The sequence below is a fragment of the Borostomias antarcticus genome (assembly GCF_949987555.1).
Source record: "Borostomias antarcticus genome assembly, chromosome: 21".
Lineage (NCBI taxonomy): Eukaryota > Metazoa > Chordata > Actinopteri > Stomiiformes > Stomiidae > Borostomias > Borostomias antarcticus.
In genome coordinates, this window is record NC_140254.1 from 14630236 (window position 1) to 14645235 (window position 15000).

Consider the following 15000-nt stretch of genomic DNA (forward strand, 5'->3'; position numbering starts at 1 on the left):
TCTCAACACCACCAACCCTGTCTTCTCCTCTCTCAACACCACCAACCCTGTCTTCTCCTCTCTCAACACCGCCAACCCTGTCTTCTCCTCTCTCAACGCCACCAACCCTGTCTTCTCCTCTCTCAACACCACCAACCCTGTCTTCTCCTCTCTCAGCACCACCAACCCTGTCTTCTCCTCTCTCAACGCCACCAACCCTGTCTTCTCCTCTCTCAACACCACCAACCCTGTCTTCTCCTCTCTCAGCACCACCAACCCTGTCTTCTCCTCTCTCAACACCACCAACCCTGTCTTCTCCTCTCTCAACACCACCAACCCTGTCTTCTCCTCTCTCAACACCACCAACCCTGTCTTCTCCTCTCTCAATGCCACCAACCCTGTCTTCTCCTCTCTCAACACCACCAACCCTGTCTTCTCCTCCGCACCACAGGGTCCACCGGGAACGCCGGGATACCAGGGCATGGCGGGGCCGGCGGTCAGTGTTTTATGATTTCTCGCTCCTCACTAGAGACCACAGGTGCACTCAGAGCTGTGTGTTGCGTCGGGTTTGATGTCTGCTTCGCTGTGTGTTCTCAGGGGCCCAAGGGAGAAGCAGGACTTGGAGGCTCTGACGGTGCTAAGGGAGAACCGGTATATGATTGGATCGAAGATCGCACGCACACGCTTACGCACACACACACACACACACACACACACACATCAGGGCTCTAAGCTAACATTTTTCACTAGGAGCACATGTGTTCCTAAATGAAAAAATTTAGGAGCACAGAAATAAATTTAGGAGCGCAAGGGAAAATTTGAAATACAGTAACACATTTTTATTAGCAACAAACACATTAGGTCTACTGCCAACAACAATAAACAATAATAACCTGCTCACCATAGGAGCTCTCATCCTCTCCTACTTTACTATTCCCACACACTTCATCAGGTGCATTGGTCCTAATGAAGACTATACTATTCCCACACACTTCATCATGTGCATTGGTCCTAATGAAGACTATAGCCTACTATTCCCACACACTTCATCAGGTGCATTGGTCCTAATGAAGACTATACTATTCCCACACACTTCATCATGCGCATTGGTCCTAATGAAGACTATACTATTCCCACACACTTCATCAGGTGCATTGGTCCTAATGAAGACTATACTATTCCCACACACTTCATCAAGTGCATTGGTCCTAATGAAGACTATACTATTCCCACACACTTGATCAGGTGCATTGGTCCTAATGAAGACTATACTATGCCCACACACTTCATCATGTGCATTGGTCCTAATGAAGACTATACTATTCCCACACACTTCATAATGTTCATTGGTCCTAATGAAGACTGGCCCAATCCCAATACCCCCCCTTAGCCCCAGCCCTTGACCCTACCCCTACATTTTGCTCGTTCACGCATAGGGTAGCCTAGTGTGTCTCATTCCTTTTAGCTTCTAGGGCTAGGGAGCATATCGAGGGCTAGTGGACGTTCAAACAGTCCTCCAAAACGAGGGTTTTCAGATGCTGACTTGAAACCAAGGGGTAGATGAAAATTCACACAATGCTTTGTGAACTTAGGCAGGGATATGAAACATAGCTGCTGGTGCCGTGAAAAAACATGGGAAGAAAGCCCATTTTTATCATTCAAAAACTGTAAAATCCGTGGAAAAGCTAAGTTTAATGTAGATGCAAAGGAACATGTCATTGGATCGTTATAACATGCATTTCAGGAAAACACTTTTTACGATGTCGGCATTTCATTGCGTTTTGATGTGGATCCTAAGTTACTGGTAGGCTACGGTGCAATGTTGAATCTAATCGAACTTTGTGTAAACAAAGATTTGAGTGACAGTTGATTCGACTCCCCCCGGCCTCACCGAATTCCTCTCTCTCCTTGGTTCCACTTTGCCGGGCAAAATACGATTGAATGGGCTTCATTTTGTTCATTTTGTTAATGTTACTGGCAGGGGCATTCGGCGTCTGCACAGTCGTTTTTGAGTGAGGGCAGCTGAACTGTCATCGCGCGTCATCATGAGAGTTCTGCACATTGCAGGTTGCAGTCGGGGGACTAATAAAAAATAAAATAAAAAAGTTGTGGGACTTGTAGTTTTGTATACGGGTGCGCGAAACTTTGACTAGTTTGATCCAATTTGCATGGATTTATTTTAGGCAAAAAATGCGAGTGAAATAGTTGAAAACAGTACTCGCACAGTGTGCTCCTAAATGATTTTTTCTGATCGCACAAAACTATTTTTAGTCGCAAATGCGAGTAAAATGGTTGCACCTTAGAACCCTGCACATAATATATATATATATATACACACACACACACACACACACACACACACACAGCCATGCTTAACCTTCTCTATTGTATATCTCTGTAGGGTTTCCAAGGGCAGCCAGGTTTTCCTGGGCCTCAGGTGAGCAAATACTCAAAGCAGAATCCTTTCTGTGTGTGCTCCCTAATCAGCTGTAATCTATAATGTGTGTGTGTGTGTGTGTGTGTGTGTGTGTGTGTGTGTGTGTGTGTGTGTGTGTGTGTGTGTGTGTGTGTGTGTGTGTGTTTTCAGGGGCCCCCAGGATCCTCTGGTAAAGCAGGTAGAGATGGTGCCCCAGGGCCCAAGGCAGAAAAGGTAAGAACACTTTCTACTGAGTTATGATCTGTGTGTGACGACCTCTGTTGGACTTTAGTTATCATGGGGGATGAACGAGAAATGACAGAGATTTGTATTTCATTGATGTATCTGTCTCTCTCTCTCCCTCTCTATCCCTCTCTCTCTCTCTCTCTCTCTCCCTCTCTATCCCTCTCTCTTGCTTCCTCTCTCTCTCTCTCTCTCTCACCCCCTCCCTCTTTCTCGCTCTTTTTTTCCCTCCCTCCCTCTCTTTCAGGGTAATGATGGAGCAGCGGGTTCTCAGGGTCCACCAGGATCCCCTGCTTCTCCAGGGCTGATGGTAGGATCTGTCTGCCTGTCTGTCTGCCTGCCTGTCTGCCTGCCTGCCTGTCTGTCTGCCTATCTATCTCTGTCTGTCTACCTGTCTGTCTGTCTGTCTGTCTGTCTCTGTCTGTCTGTCTGTCTGTCTGTCTGTCTGTCTGTCTGTCTGTCTGTCTGTCTACCTGCCTGCCTGTCTGTCTGTCCGTCTGTCTGTCTTTCATTCTATCTGTCTATCACTCTGTGTGTCTGTCTACTTGCCTGTCTGTCTGTCTGTCTGTCTGTCTGCATCTGTGTGTGTGTTTGTGAGATTGTTTGTGTAGAAGAACATGCCCTCTCATCAGCCTCTGTGTGTGTGAATAAAGGGTCCCCCTGGCATTGAAGGACTGGATGGTAAAGATGGCAAACCAGGCCTGCGGGTAAGAGTGGCCTCACACGTGAACTACACAAACACACATATACACACACACGCACACACACATACACATGGCACACTGTGTATCAGCATAGTCATACAGCTCTTACAACAATGTCTCTCTCTCTCTCTCTCTCTCTCTCTCTCTCTCTCTCTCCCCCAGGGAGATCCAGGAACCGCAGGCCCAGCTGGACCCAGAGGAATCCCAGTGAGTATTGTCCTTGACCCCTCCATGACCTCTACAAGACCTCTGTGCCAAATCCAGTTACAGTAGCTCTCTGAGTACTTATTCCAGTAAAGCTGCTTCACCCACGTCTCCTCGCTATTCCAAGACTGGGGGTGAAATGTGAGGGGACTCGTCACCCTGGTACGCTAGGTAGCTAAGCAGCTAACTTAACGCTACCTTAACAACTGGTTGACTACACAGCTAACAAGCTTACAATGCGTACGGTGATAAATAGATAGTAGCCCAATAACAAATGGGTAGTAACAAGCAAAAGGGCCGATGCTAGCGCTGTCAAGATATTGTTGTCATAGAAACAAAACCCCCAGGCAGTGCTTCACGGACGTGCGGGGAGGAGGCGCTCCCCAGCTCCCTGTCAGCGCTTTTCGGGCAAAAGGACGCTAAATGGACCCTCCGCCCGCTTTTAGATGACCTCGTCTGAACCTCTATCTCTGTGCTCGAACTCTGCGTGACTCTCGTTCACGCTCGCGGCCTGACAGAAAGCTGACGTTCAAATCAATCTCGTGATTTCGATAGACGTCCGTGTCCGTGCTCTGGAAGCCTGGAGAGATGCGCTGTCCTGTTGAATGATGCTCTCTTTGATCGCCTCTCTCTTCCCCTCCTCTCCTCTCAGGGGTTCAAAGGAATCAAAGGCCACACTGGTTTCCCTGGACAGAAGGTCAGCCAGGAGCTCACGCCCTGACCGTCTCCTTCCTTTCCTCTCTCTCTCGTTCTCTCGCTCCCCCCCCCCACCTCTCTCTCTGTCCGTCTCTCTCTCCCTCTCTCTCTCGTTCTCTCGCTCCCCCCCCACCTCTCTCTCTGTCCGTCTCTCTCTCCCTCTCTCTCTCGTTCTCTCGCTCCCCCCCCACCTCTCTCTCTGTCCGTCTCTCTCTCCCTCTCTCTCTCGTTCTCTCGCTCCCCCCCCACCTCTCTCTCTGTCCGTCTCTCTCTCCCTCTCTCTCTCATTCTCTCGCTCCCCCCCACCTCTCTCTCTGTCCGTCTCTCTCTCCCTCTCTCTCTCCTTTTCTCTGATCTGGTGCTGTATCAGATCAATACAGATGTTATCCTGTCAGAATGTGTTCTGTAGTGTGTACTGAGTGCTAGTATGCATTATAGTTTATAGAAAAGACAAAAAAAAAGTGTGGACTAGTGTTCAATTATATACTGTATGTTTCTTTCTTCCTCCCGTATCCCTTCCTCTCTCTCTCTTCCTCCCTGCTCTTCCTCTCCTCCCTCTATCATCTTCCTCCTTCTCCTTCATCTCCTCCTCCTTCTCCTTCATCTCCTCCTTCTCCTTCATCTCCTCCCTCTCCTCCTCCTCCTTCATCTCCTCCTCTATCCTCCCTCTCCTCCTCCTCCTTCATCTCCTCCACCTGCTCCGCCTTCATCTCCCTCCCCTCCTCCTCCTACTCCTCCTCCTCCTTCATCTCCTTCTCCCTCTCTTCCTCCATCTTCATCTCCTCCTCCTCCTGTCTCAGGGTGATATGGGACCTTCAGGACCTCCTGGTGTAGCAGGCAGGCCAGGTCTGGAGGTGAGTCTACGCCACAGACCCACGCAGACATCACACCCCCATGAGGGATGAGTCTGGGTACAGTATTTTACTTATGAGGGATGAGTCTGTGTACAGTATTACCCTATGAGGGATGAGTCTGTGTACAGTATTACCCTATGAGGGATGAGTCTGTATTAACCTATGAGGGATGAGTCTGTGTACAGTATTAACCTAAGAGAGATGTCTGTGTACAGTATTATCCTATGAGGGATGAGTCAGTATTATCCTATGAGGGATGAGTCTGTGTACAGTATTAACCTATGAGGGATGAGTCTGTGTACAGTATGAATCTATGAGAGATGAGTCTGTGTGCAGTATTAACCTCAAATGTGTGTTACCTCGCCAGGGCGATTCCGGAAACCCAGGAGCTCAGGGTCAACCCGGTCCCACGGGTCCTGTGGTGAGTTCATGACCTTTGACCTCAGTGTGTGTGTGTATATAGTAGAGATGTCTGTCTTGAAGTGTGTTTTCTTGTGTTGTCTTGGTGCAGGGTTCTCCAGGGACGGCCGGCCCTCCGGGACCAGTGGGACCAGCTGGACTGGTGAGAGGAGACGTCCTGAACACACACATCACACTGAACACACACGTCACACTGGACACACACGTCACACTGGACACACACGTCACACTGAACACACACTGAACACAGACGTCACACTGAACACACACGTCACACTGAACACACACATCACACTGAACACACACGTCACACTGGACACACACGTCACACTGAACACACACATCACACTGAACACACACTGAACACAGACGTCACACTGAACACACACGTCACACTGAACACACACATCACACTGAACACACGTCACACTGAACACACATGTCACACTGAACACACACTGAACACACATGTCAACCTGAACACACACATCACACTGAACACACACATCACACTGAACACACACTGAACACACATGTCAACCTGAACACACACATCACACTGAACACACATGTCACACTGAACACACATGTCACACTGAACACACACATCACACTGAACACACACGTCACACTGAACACACATCACACTGAACACACACGTCACACTGAACACACACTGAACACTGAACACACACGTCACACTGAACACACACTGAACACTGAACACACACTGAACACTGAACACACACGTCACACTGAACACACACATCACACTGAACACACACTGAACACACACGTCACACTGAACACACACGTCACACTGAACACACATGACACACTGAACACACACATCACACTGAACACACACGTCACACTGAACACACACATCACACTGAACACACACATCACACTGAATACACACGTCACACTGAACACACACATCACACTGAACACACACATCACACTGAACACACACATTTACACAGAAGGCTGTGTAAGATAGCCCACTGAGAATAGGGAGCTAAAACTGCTCTCTCTCTCTCTCTCTCTCATTCACTCTGCTTCTCTCTCTCTCTCTCTCTCTCTCTCTCTCTCTCTCTCTCATTCACTCTGTCTCTGTCTCTGTCTCCCTCTATCTCTCTCTCTCTAGCTCTTAAATTTAAATGTCATTTAAATGCCAACACGCTTCATTGGCAGGAAATACTCAGTATGTAAATATTACCAAAGCCTAGACTGAATTAAATAACAAGCAAAAAACAAAAACAACAGCGATGATACTTATTATTATACAGATATATACAAATAAGAAATGTTGTCTCTCTCTCTCTGTCTCTCTCCACCCTTCTCTCTCTCTCTCTCTCTCTCTCTCTCTCTCTCTCCAGGGTATAAAGGGGGATAAGGGTCAGGCAGGAGAGAGGGGCCCACCTGGGATGGGAGGAGCTCCAGGACCGCCCGGACACCCAGGACAGATGGTCAGTCCCCACTACCCACAATCCAGTCTGAGAACAATCATCCAAAATCTAATCCAATCCACATGACTATGTGGTGAAATGTAGTGTTTATTTGCAAGTACTGTAATGTATTTGAATGTAATTGGTCTCTTTTCCCAGGGAGAGCCAGGCAATGACGGGGAAGCAGGTAAAGATGTGAGTATCAGCAGCAGCATCATCATCACCACCATCATCATCATCATCACCATGTGCACTTTGACCAATCCGATCTATTTCACATTCACAGGGAGCAGCTGGTCAACCAGGAGAGAATGGACAACCGGCCCAGAAGGTGTGTGTGTGCGTGTGTGTTGGTGTGTGTTGGTGTGTGTGCGTCGGTGGTGTGGTATGTGCTATCTTGTCTGTCTTGTCTGTCTGTCCTACTGTCTGTATGCCTGCTGGCCGTGATGAAGTAAGTAAGTAAAGGAGGCGTCGACAGGAAGCCATTAATCTCCCATGGCCAGACCTCGTATCTCCACACTTTGTTTACTATGTGGCAGCGCTGGAGGAAGGTCTGGCTGTGCTCATTAGCATTCAGGGACAGGGGGGAGAAGGGATGCTGTATTTCTTTAAACCAATCACAATCGTCTCGGGGCGGAGCGGTTGCTAGGTTGTTTCACGCAGTGAAGAGGACTTTGAAAACGGTAACACGCAGATAGCAGAAGGGGAGGAGTCTGGGTTGAATCTGATTGGCCGGGAGAATCCCCGTCGCCACTGATTGGGGCAGTAATATACCCAATGACAAGGCTCATCTCCAAAACCCTACATCTGATGAGTCACACTAGGAAGCCACTAGCCTATTGAGCTGCGCCCCCCCTCCCCGAGTCGAGGCCAGAGACGTGTGCTGAACACGCTCTGTCGCTTCCGCCTAGTCAGCACACTCACTTAACGCCGTCATCAGTTTACCATCAGTCTGACCCTCCCTCTGGCAACCTCCTCCCCCGTTCACCTCACATCCCCCTAGAACCTGGCAACCACCTGCTAGCACAGCCTATGGCAGCTCCGGCTGCAGTCATCATTAGCGCTTTGCTGCAGCCCTGGATATTGTGATAGAGTCATTCTGTGCTGCTAGCCATAATGCTATTAACGGTGAGAGGGGCCAGGCTAGATGAGGCTATCTGTCACCAAGACAGGAAGAGCGTTGTCAGGCCTTTTAGCTACAGAGTCTTAGAGAGGATTATTAGGAGTGGAGATGCGCCTCTTCCTCTCTCTCTCTTTCTCTCTCTCTTTCTTCCCCCTCTTTCTCTCACATCCTCTCTCTCTCTCTCTCTCTCTCCAGCCGGTATCAAGTGGTGACATGTCTCTCTCTCTTTCTCTATCTCTCCCCTTTCTCTCACATCCCTCCCCCCCCCCTCTCTCTCTCTCTCTCACACTCTCTCTCTCTCCAACCAGTATCCAGTGGTGACATGTAAACATCAGCCCTTCATTATGGGAGGCTTTGTCCTCTATAAATCACTGTCTCTCCCTCAGAGAGCCTGTTTGTTTGTGGGGTTCTACAGCGGTGTTTACCCAGGCCGGGGGGGGGGGGGGGGGAGATGGAGGAGCAGCGGTCCTCACACCGCAGGTCTCTCTCCTCCTGTCCCAGTTGTACTTTCCTTGATGACTTTGGAACGACCGAGAAGGTGACAGCGGTTAGATGGCATCACCACCCTGCTGGCTTCCCGGATGAGATAACTGCGGTTAAATGTACCGTGTAACACCTTCATCATCATCATCATCTCTCTCTCTCTCTCTCTTCCTTCCTCTCTCCCTCCTTCCCTCCCCCAGGGAGAGGCAGGATCCCCGGGTCAGCGCGGGTCTCCAGGGGAGAGAGGTCGGCCCGGGCTCCCAGGCGGGGGGGGCTACCACTCCAAGGACGCGGGGCCCGTCATGGGCCCGGCCGGGCCCCGGGGGGAGAGGGGGTCCCCAGGATCATCTGGACTGGCCGGAGGCCCCGGACCTGCTGGCACACCTGGAAATGACGTGAGGCTCCATCTCATACCAAAATCCCAGAAGAAAACCCATATGCGCTCACCCCTACACCTCCCATATAGTATCTATGGTACATCTGTATCTTAATATCACTTTATATCATTCTCTCTCTCTCTCTCTCTCTCCGTAGGCTGTTGTCAACTATGACGACATCAAGAGCTTCATTCGCCAGCAGGTCATCAAGATCTTTGATGGTGAGAAAATCCCCTACATCTCGCTGTGATCTGGATGCTCCTGTTCATCTGTCCTCTGTGTGTGTGTATGTGTGTGTGTGTGTGTGTGTGTGTGTGTGTGTGTGTGTGTGCGCGCGTGTGTGCATGTGTGCATGTGTGTGTGTGCGTAGACCTACCGTATGTGTGTATGCTCTCATCGTGTACGTCTCTACTCCTCCAGAGAGAATGGCCTACTACCTGTCCCAGATGCAGCACCCAGTGTCGGTGGGGTCGCCGGGTCGACCGGGCGTACCGGGTAAGGACGGTACTGCGGGCAGCATGGGCTCCCCCGGGATCCCCGGCCGGCCCGGTCAGATCGGTCGAGAGGGACGGCAGGGACCCATAGGCCCCATTGGTGAGTCAGGACTGCTACCTGGACACTATGACATCATCTGTACGTTACGTAACGGCTACAGACAGCCATGAAAGTTTGCAAGTTACCTGATCTGATGTTTACTATCAGCGCTGCTCATGTCAGTGACTCGCATGATACCCACTAGCTCTTTCTGCTAATGATGTTTCATCTCAATGATGCCCTCAATCTCAGTGATTGATATAATTGACATCAATCTCAATGCTAATCTCAATCTCTATGCTAATCTCAATGTCTATCCTTATCTCAATCTGTATTATAATCTCAATCTCTATCCTCATCTCAATCTGTATTATAATCTCAATCTCAATGCTAATCTCAATCTCTATCCTTATCTCAATCTGTATTATAATCTCAATCTCTATGCTCATCTCCATCTCTATGCTAATCTCAGGTCCCCGAGGGCCCCTGGGAGTAAAGGGAGATACGGGAGCTGGAGAGATGGGAGATTCAGGCCCTCCAGGGGCCCCAGGTAAGAACCTGGGCTTTGTTCTGAGCGTGATGGTATTCAGAAACAAACCCTAGTATTCTACTGTATGTATAGAAAATCCTGTACCTCTTCAGTGAGTAAGTACAGACTCTAATTCTGTACTTCCTGTTGAACTTCATCAATTATCGGTCTCTCTCCCGCCCTTCTCTGCCCCTTCTGTATATCCCCCACAGGAATCCCCGGTGCCCAAGGCTATGGTAAACCGGGGCCCCCAGGTTCCATGGGACAGCAGGGGATCCCGGGGGTGTCTGGCCCCCCAGGACCTTCCGGTAACTCAGGGAAAGACGGCAGGTGTGATCCCTCCAACTGTATGACGCACCAAGTGGAGTACAGCCCCAAGGGCCCGCACGTGAAGGGCCCTTGGTAAGACAGAGAGAGAGAGAGAGAGAGAGAGAGATGGAGGAAGTGGAGCAGAGACTAGAGAGGGGACAGGAGAGAGCGGAGACCAAGCCTAAAACCATCCTGATATCTGCAGATCTTTTCGTCATCCTACAAGGAAGAATGCTGGAGCACCAAAAGTTCAGATCGAAAGATCCCTGAACACATGTCTTATAGCTGCCCACTCTACTGCCTGTGTAGACAACCCATATGCACAGGAAGGACCCCTCTCAGACAGCGGCCAATGCCTTTAGCTATTCTCTCCAAATCATCTACCTGTCTCTCAATTCTCTCAATTCTCCTTCATGTATATCAGTATGGCCTCCTATGTCACATCATTTTGTTGATGGCTGATTGAATATGTTTGATAAGTCTGTGTGTACAGTTTTCTCTTTTGAATAACCACCTTGAGCATGTTGGTACTACAAGAACTACCTGCAGATTCATGACCATTGTACTCATCATGACCGATTAATGTGCCTGTTAGAGTAATAGGCAGCTGTTCTAACTTTACTTAACTTGTTCCAACTACTTTGGCCTGCTTCCATTGAAAGCCATAGGAACAGATTGCATATCTGCTTCACATCCACACCTGTTGGTCATCTTGCATTCCACCAAATCTTTAATTGCATTTAATTCATATACGTGAAGATACTGTTGCCTATTTCCCATGGAGAAATATTCTCACCAGTTTTAGTGAGAGACTGACTAACACCAAACCTTTGTATGTACACATGCCTTTGTTCCCAACCAACCAGAGTGCCTGTTTTGTACATATTTATATTTATATATAGTGGCTTTTTGTACTTTTATTTTGTTTCGACATTGCCGTTTGCATGGCTCACCTTCTGTTTGTTATGGTGAACTGTCAAGTTTCTTCTACAAAACTAAAATGTGTGTTAGACAAGTTTTATGTGAAACAAATCATCTATGAACAAAACGCGATTTGATGTGATCTAATGTGATGCCCTAATTTTGTTCTGGGGTTGACCCAGCTTCAGTGTCATTTTCATGCTATAACATCACTGGCCCAGTACTCTACTAAGCTCTACTAAGCGCCTCTAAAACAGCCAGAACACACTCCTGCATCATCAAGTGCTTTCTTTCCAAAGATAAACTTGAACTGAGTCCTCCATATACAATGCTGGTACTGTAGCTAACGCATGCCTGAAGACCACTAATGCTTTTAAGTGGAAAAAGGAAATTATATTAATCTGTGCATCAATGTCACCAGTCATGTCTGTCGTGTGTGTGTGTGTGTGTGTGTGTGTGTGTGCGTGCGTGCGTGCGTGCGTGTGTGTGTGTGTGTGTGTTGATGCCACTAACGCCAGCCTCATGTGCCCTACGATGTTGTTTTTTCATCAAACTTTTCAGAAAATAGCTATTAAAGTTTTTTAAAGCAGAACTGTGTGCTGCTGTGGTCTTCTTAGTAAACAAGAACACAGAGGCTTCACTAAATGCAAAATACATTCCAGACATGTTGAGCATCTGGCGGATGTTCATGGCATCTGGTGTCGGGTTTCGAGCCACTTTGGTCTGTATTCTTTCAGACTGTCTCTCTCACTAAGTTGTATTTGAAAGAAAGTCTGACAAGCTGAACATGGGCAGCTTTGGGCATGTGAGATTTTATTACAGAGATATACTGGGTTGGATACGGCAGAAGAATAGGAGTGAAAGTGAAGGAAGCCAGCTGAGGACTGAGCGAGGCGGGACCCGTTTCCTCACACGATGGAGAACATTCAGTTTTACAAAACGTTTCCTCTTTATTGGTTCGGGTTGACCTGAACAACCAGGAAAAAGAAAAGCTTTTTCTCTTTACAGATGAATCATATAAAGAACAATAAATAGTTTCTGTTAATGAAAATAATCAGTCCCTGGTCTTAGAAAATCGTTGACATATCTGTGGAAGTTGACAGTGGCATAGACATTTCTAACTGCAACTGATTTGTGTAGAAATAAACAGTTTGTTTCTGGAGCAACGTTGACACTTTATTGCCAATTAAGTTCATTAACACAGGGTTTTGTCGGTTCATATTGAAACCCATCCTCTTCTCTACAAATAATCAACACACATTTACAAAGATTTACAGCACTGAATTATGGGAGATGGGAGTGTCCATCGGGGTATGCTGTTGCCAGGCAACGAGGAAGAGTAAAAGCTAGTCGTTAGTCTCAAGGAAGAGGTTTTGGAAGAAGAAAGGGGACAGGCAATGTACATGTGAGGTAAAAAAGGGGGGTTTCACTCAAGCTTACAGGTGATGGGGCTTCAGTTCTACATTTTACAAACTTACAGTATTGAGTGTTAATTTAGATTGCAATACTTTATTGGTACTTGATTGTACATTTTGTTGAGGCATCACTTTAGACGTAGAAAGGGGAAGGGGTGGGGTATAACTTACTCTTTCATCTCCAAAGGATTTAGAAATCAATATTGCGGATATAAAACAATACCATTCAAAGTGACCACAATACAAAAGAAAAAGCACCAATCATCGGACTCCTATTGTTCAGCTTGTGCTCTGTCCAGGGCGCCTGCTGATGACGTCTTAGGTATCCCTGTAGGGGGGTGGGACAGTCGGGCGTGACTGACAGTGACCTCCACCAACCCTGGACCAGAGCTTGTTAATTCAGAAACAGTGGGTGGCTGTGAGTGGCTGTTGTCACGGTGATAGGGGTGTGTTCAAAGTGTGTGTCGGGGGGGTGTTGTTGCAAACAGAGACTCCAAACAGTTAGTACTGAAGGTCGTCCGTTCTGGGGGGATGGGTGGGTGGTGGTGGTGGTGGGGGGGGTTGGGGGGCAACGTCAGTCACCGTAATATCACCCCCGGTCCTCACTCTCTTGATGGTGTCCAACTGAGGAAAGCGACTTCACTATCTTCCTCCTCTCTCTCTCTCTCTCTCTTCTCCTCCTTCTCCTTCTCTATCTCTCTCTCTCTCTGGGTGGCTGGTGGAGAGATGTGTCTCTAGACGCCGGGCCCTTTGACCCTGGCGGCGTCCTGTAGCCTGGGGGAGGTGTAGGCCGAGGCCGCCAGGCATGCCGCCGCCTCGCAGAACCCGGGGAGACCGGAGGGCCCCGCCTTACCGGGGAAACCTGCCTCTCCTGCAGAGCCCTGGGGACCCCGCTCGCCCGGCCTGCCGTCCCGCGCCACGCCGTCGATACCGGGAGGACCTGGGGAGGAAGAGGAGAAGAGGAAGAGGCAGAAGAGGAGGAGGTGGGGGAAGAGGAGGATGGCAGAGAGGAAGAGGGAGAGGAGGACAGGAAGAGGGGGAGGAGGGGAGACAGTAAGAGGAAGAGGGGGAGGAGGGAGAGGTAGAGGTGTAGGAAGAGAAGGGTTTAGTCTCCTTCCTTGTTTCCATGTGCTTGTTCAAGCTGTGGTCTGAGCTACTGGCTAAGTGCTTGTGTGGTACTTGACTATGTGCAGCAGTCTCACCTGGTATCCCTGGTGGTCCGTGGGGGCCTGGATGTGGGCGACCAGGATCTCCTCTATCACCCTTCACTCCTCTCTTTCCTGGGGGGGAGGGGGTTAGGGTTGAGGGGTAGAGAATGAGTCAGTACCACAAACCAAAACAACCTGCTGCTTAGAACATCCTTATGTAGACTAGAGTAACCCTTAGAACACCTTTATGTAGACTAGAATATCCCTTATTAACACCCTTATGTAGACTAGAATAGCCCTTATTAACACCCTTATGTAGACTACAGTAACCCTTAGAACACCCTTATGTAGACTACAGTAACTCTTAGAGCACCCTTATGTAGACTACAGTAACCCTTAGAATAATGTATTAATAGAACCCGTCTCATGGATGTATTAATAGAACCCGTCTCATGGATGTATTAATAGAACCCGTCTCATGGATGTATTAATAGAACCCGTCTCATGGATGTATTAATAGAACCCGTCTCATGGATGTATTAATAGAACTCGTCTCATGGATGTATTAATAGAACCCGTCTCATGGATGTATTAATAGAACCCGTCTCATGGATGTATTAATAGAACTCGTCTCATGGATGTATTAATAGAACCCGTCTTATGGATGTATTAATAGAACCCGTCTCATGGATGTATTAATAGAACCCGTCTCATGGATGTATTTATAGAACTCGTCTCATGGATGTATTAATAGAACCCGTCTCATGGATGTATTAATAGAACCCGTCTCATGGATGTATTAATAGAACTCGTCTCATGGATGTATTAATAGAACCCGTCTCATGGATGTATTAATAGAACCCGTCTCATGGATGTATTAATAGAACTCGTCTCATGGATGTATTAATATTAATACCTTTGAGTCCGGTGTTGCCGATCTGGCCCGAGGCGCCGAATATTCCGGGGATGCCGCGGGCGCCGGTGAGGCCGTGAGGACCCTGCGGTCCGGGGGCTCCAGGGGGTCCGGGGGGTCCGGGCGGGCCCATGACACCGGCTCCGCCCAGCACGGCCCGCTTGGCGCTCACCGCCACCGCCGCCAGCCTCTCTGGACGGAGGAGAGGAGGGACAGCCTTGGTTCTACCACCTTGCACAAGCTCGCATGAAGGGTGCTGTTTTTCCTCAATTATATGCCAC

The 15000-nt window shown here is 48.6% G+C and overlaps 2 protein-coding genes across 2 annotated transcripts in view; one reads left to right on the forward strand and one right to left on the reverse strand.

Annotated features, from left to right (window-relative positions):
• col16a1 (collagen, type XVI, alpha 1) overlaps positions 1 to 10419 on the forward strand; it is a gene marked incomplete at both ends in the record, with an annotated part of 84245 nt that extends 73826 nt beyond the window's left edge. Inside the window, 19 exons of the mRNA XM_084454953.1 lie at positions 431 to 475; positions 577 to 630; positions 2381 to 2416; positions 2567 to 2629; positions 2886 to 2948; positions 3292 to 3345; positions 3505 to 3549; positions 4199 to 4243; positions 5043 to 5096; positions 5464 to 5517; positions 5608 to 5658; positions 6899 to 6988; positions 7127 to 7162; positions 7254 to 7298; positions 8774 to 8968; positions 9108 to 9171; positions 9371 to 9544; positions 9957 to 10034; positions 10226 to 10419. Coding sequence (XP_084311079.1) covers positions 431 to 475; positions 577 to 630; positions 2381 to 2416; positions 2567 to 2629; positions 2886 to 2948; positions 3292 to 3345; positions 3505 to 3549; positions 4199 to 4243; positions 5043 to 5096; positions 5464 to 5517; positions 5608 to 5658; positions 6899 to 6988; positions 7127 to 7162; positions 7254 to 7298; positions 8774 to 8968; positions 9108 to 9171; positions 9371 to 9544; positions 9957 to 10034; positions 10226 to 10419 — 1440 coding nt within the window. The remainder of the gene's footprint in view (positions 1 to 430; positions 476 to 576; positions 631 to 2380; positions 2417 to 2566; positions 2630 to 2885; positions 2949 to 3291; positions 3346 to 3504; positions 3550 to 4198; positions 4244 to 5042; positions 5097 to 5463; positions 5518 to 5607; positions 5659 to 6898; positions 6989 to 7126; positions 7163 to 7253; positions 7299 to 8773; positions 8969 to 9107; positions 9172 to 9370; positions 9545 to 9956; positions 10035 to 10225) is intronic.
• A 2973-nt stretch (positions 10420 to 13392) lies between these two features.
• col9a2 (procollagen, type IX, alpha 2) overlaps positions 13393 to 15000 on the reverse strand; it is a gene marked incomplete at both ends in the record, with an annotated part of 16139 nt that continues 14531 nt past the window's right edge. Inside the window, 3 exons of the mRNA XM_084455768.1 lie at positions 13393 to 13598; positions 13861 to 13938; positions 14723 to 14911. Of these exons, the coding sequence (XP_084311894.1) occupies positions 13393 to 13598; positions 13861 to 13938; positions 14723 to 14911 (473 nt within the window). The remainder of the gene's footprint in view (positions 13599 to 13860; positions 13939 to 14722; positions 14912 to 15000) is intronic.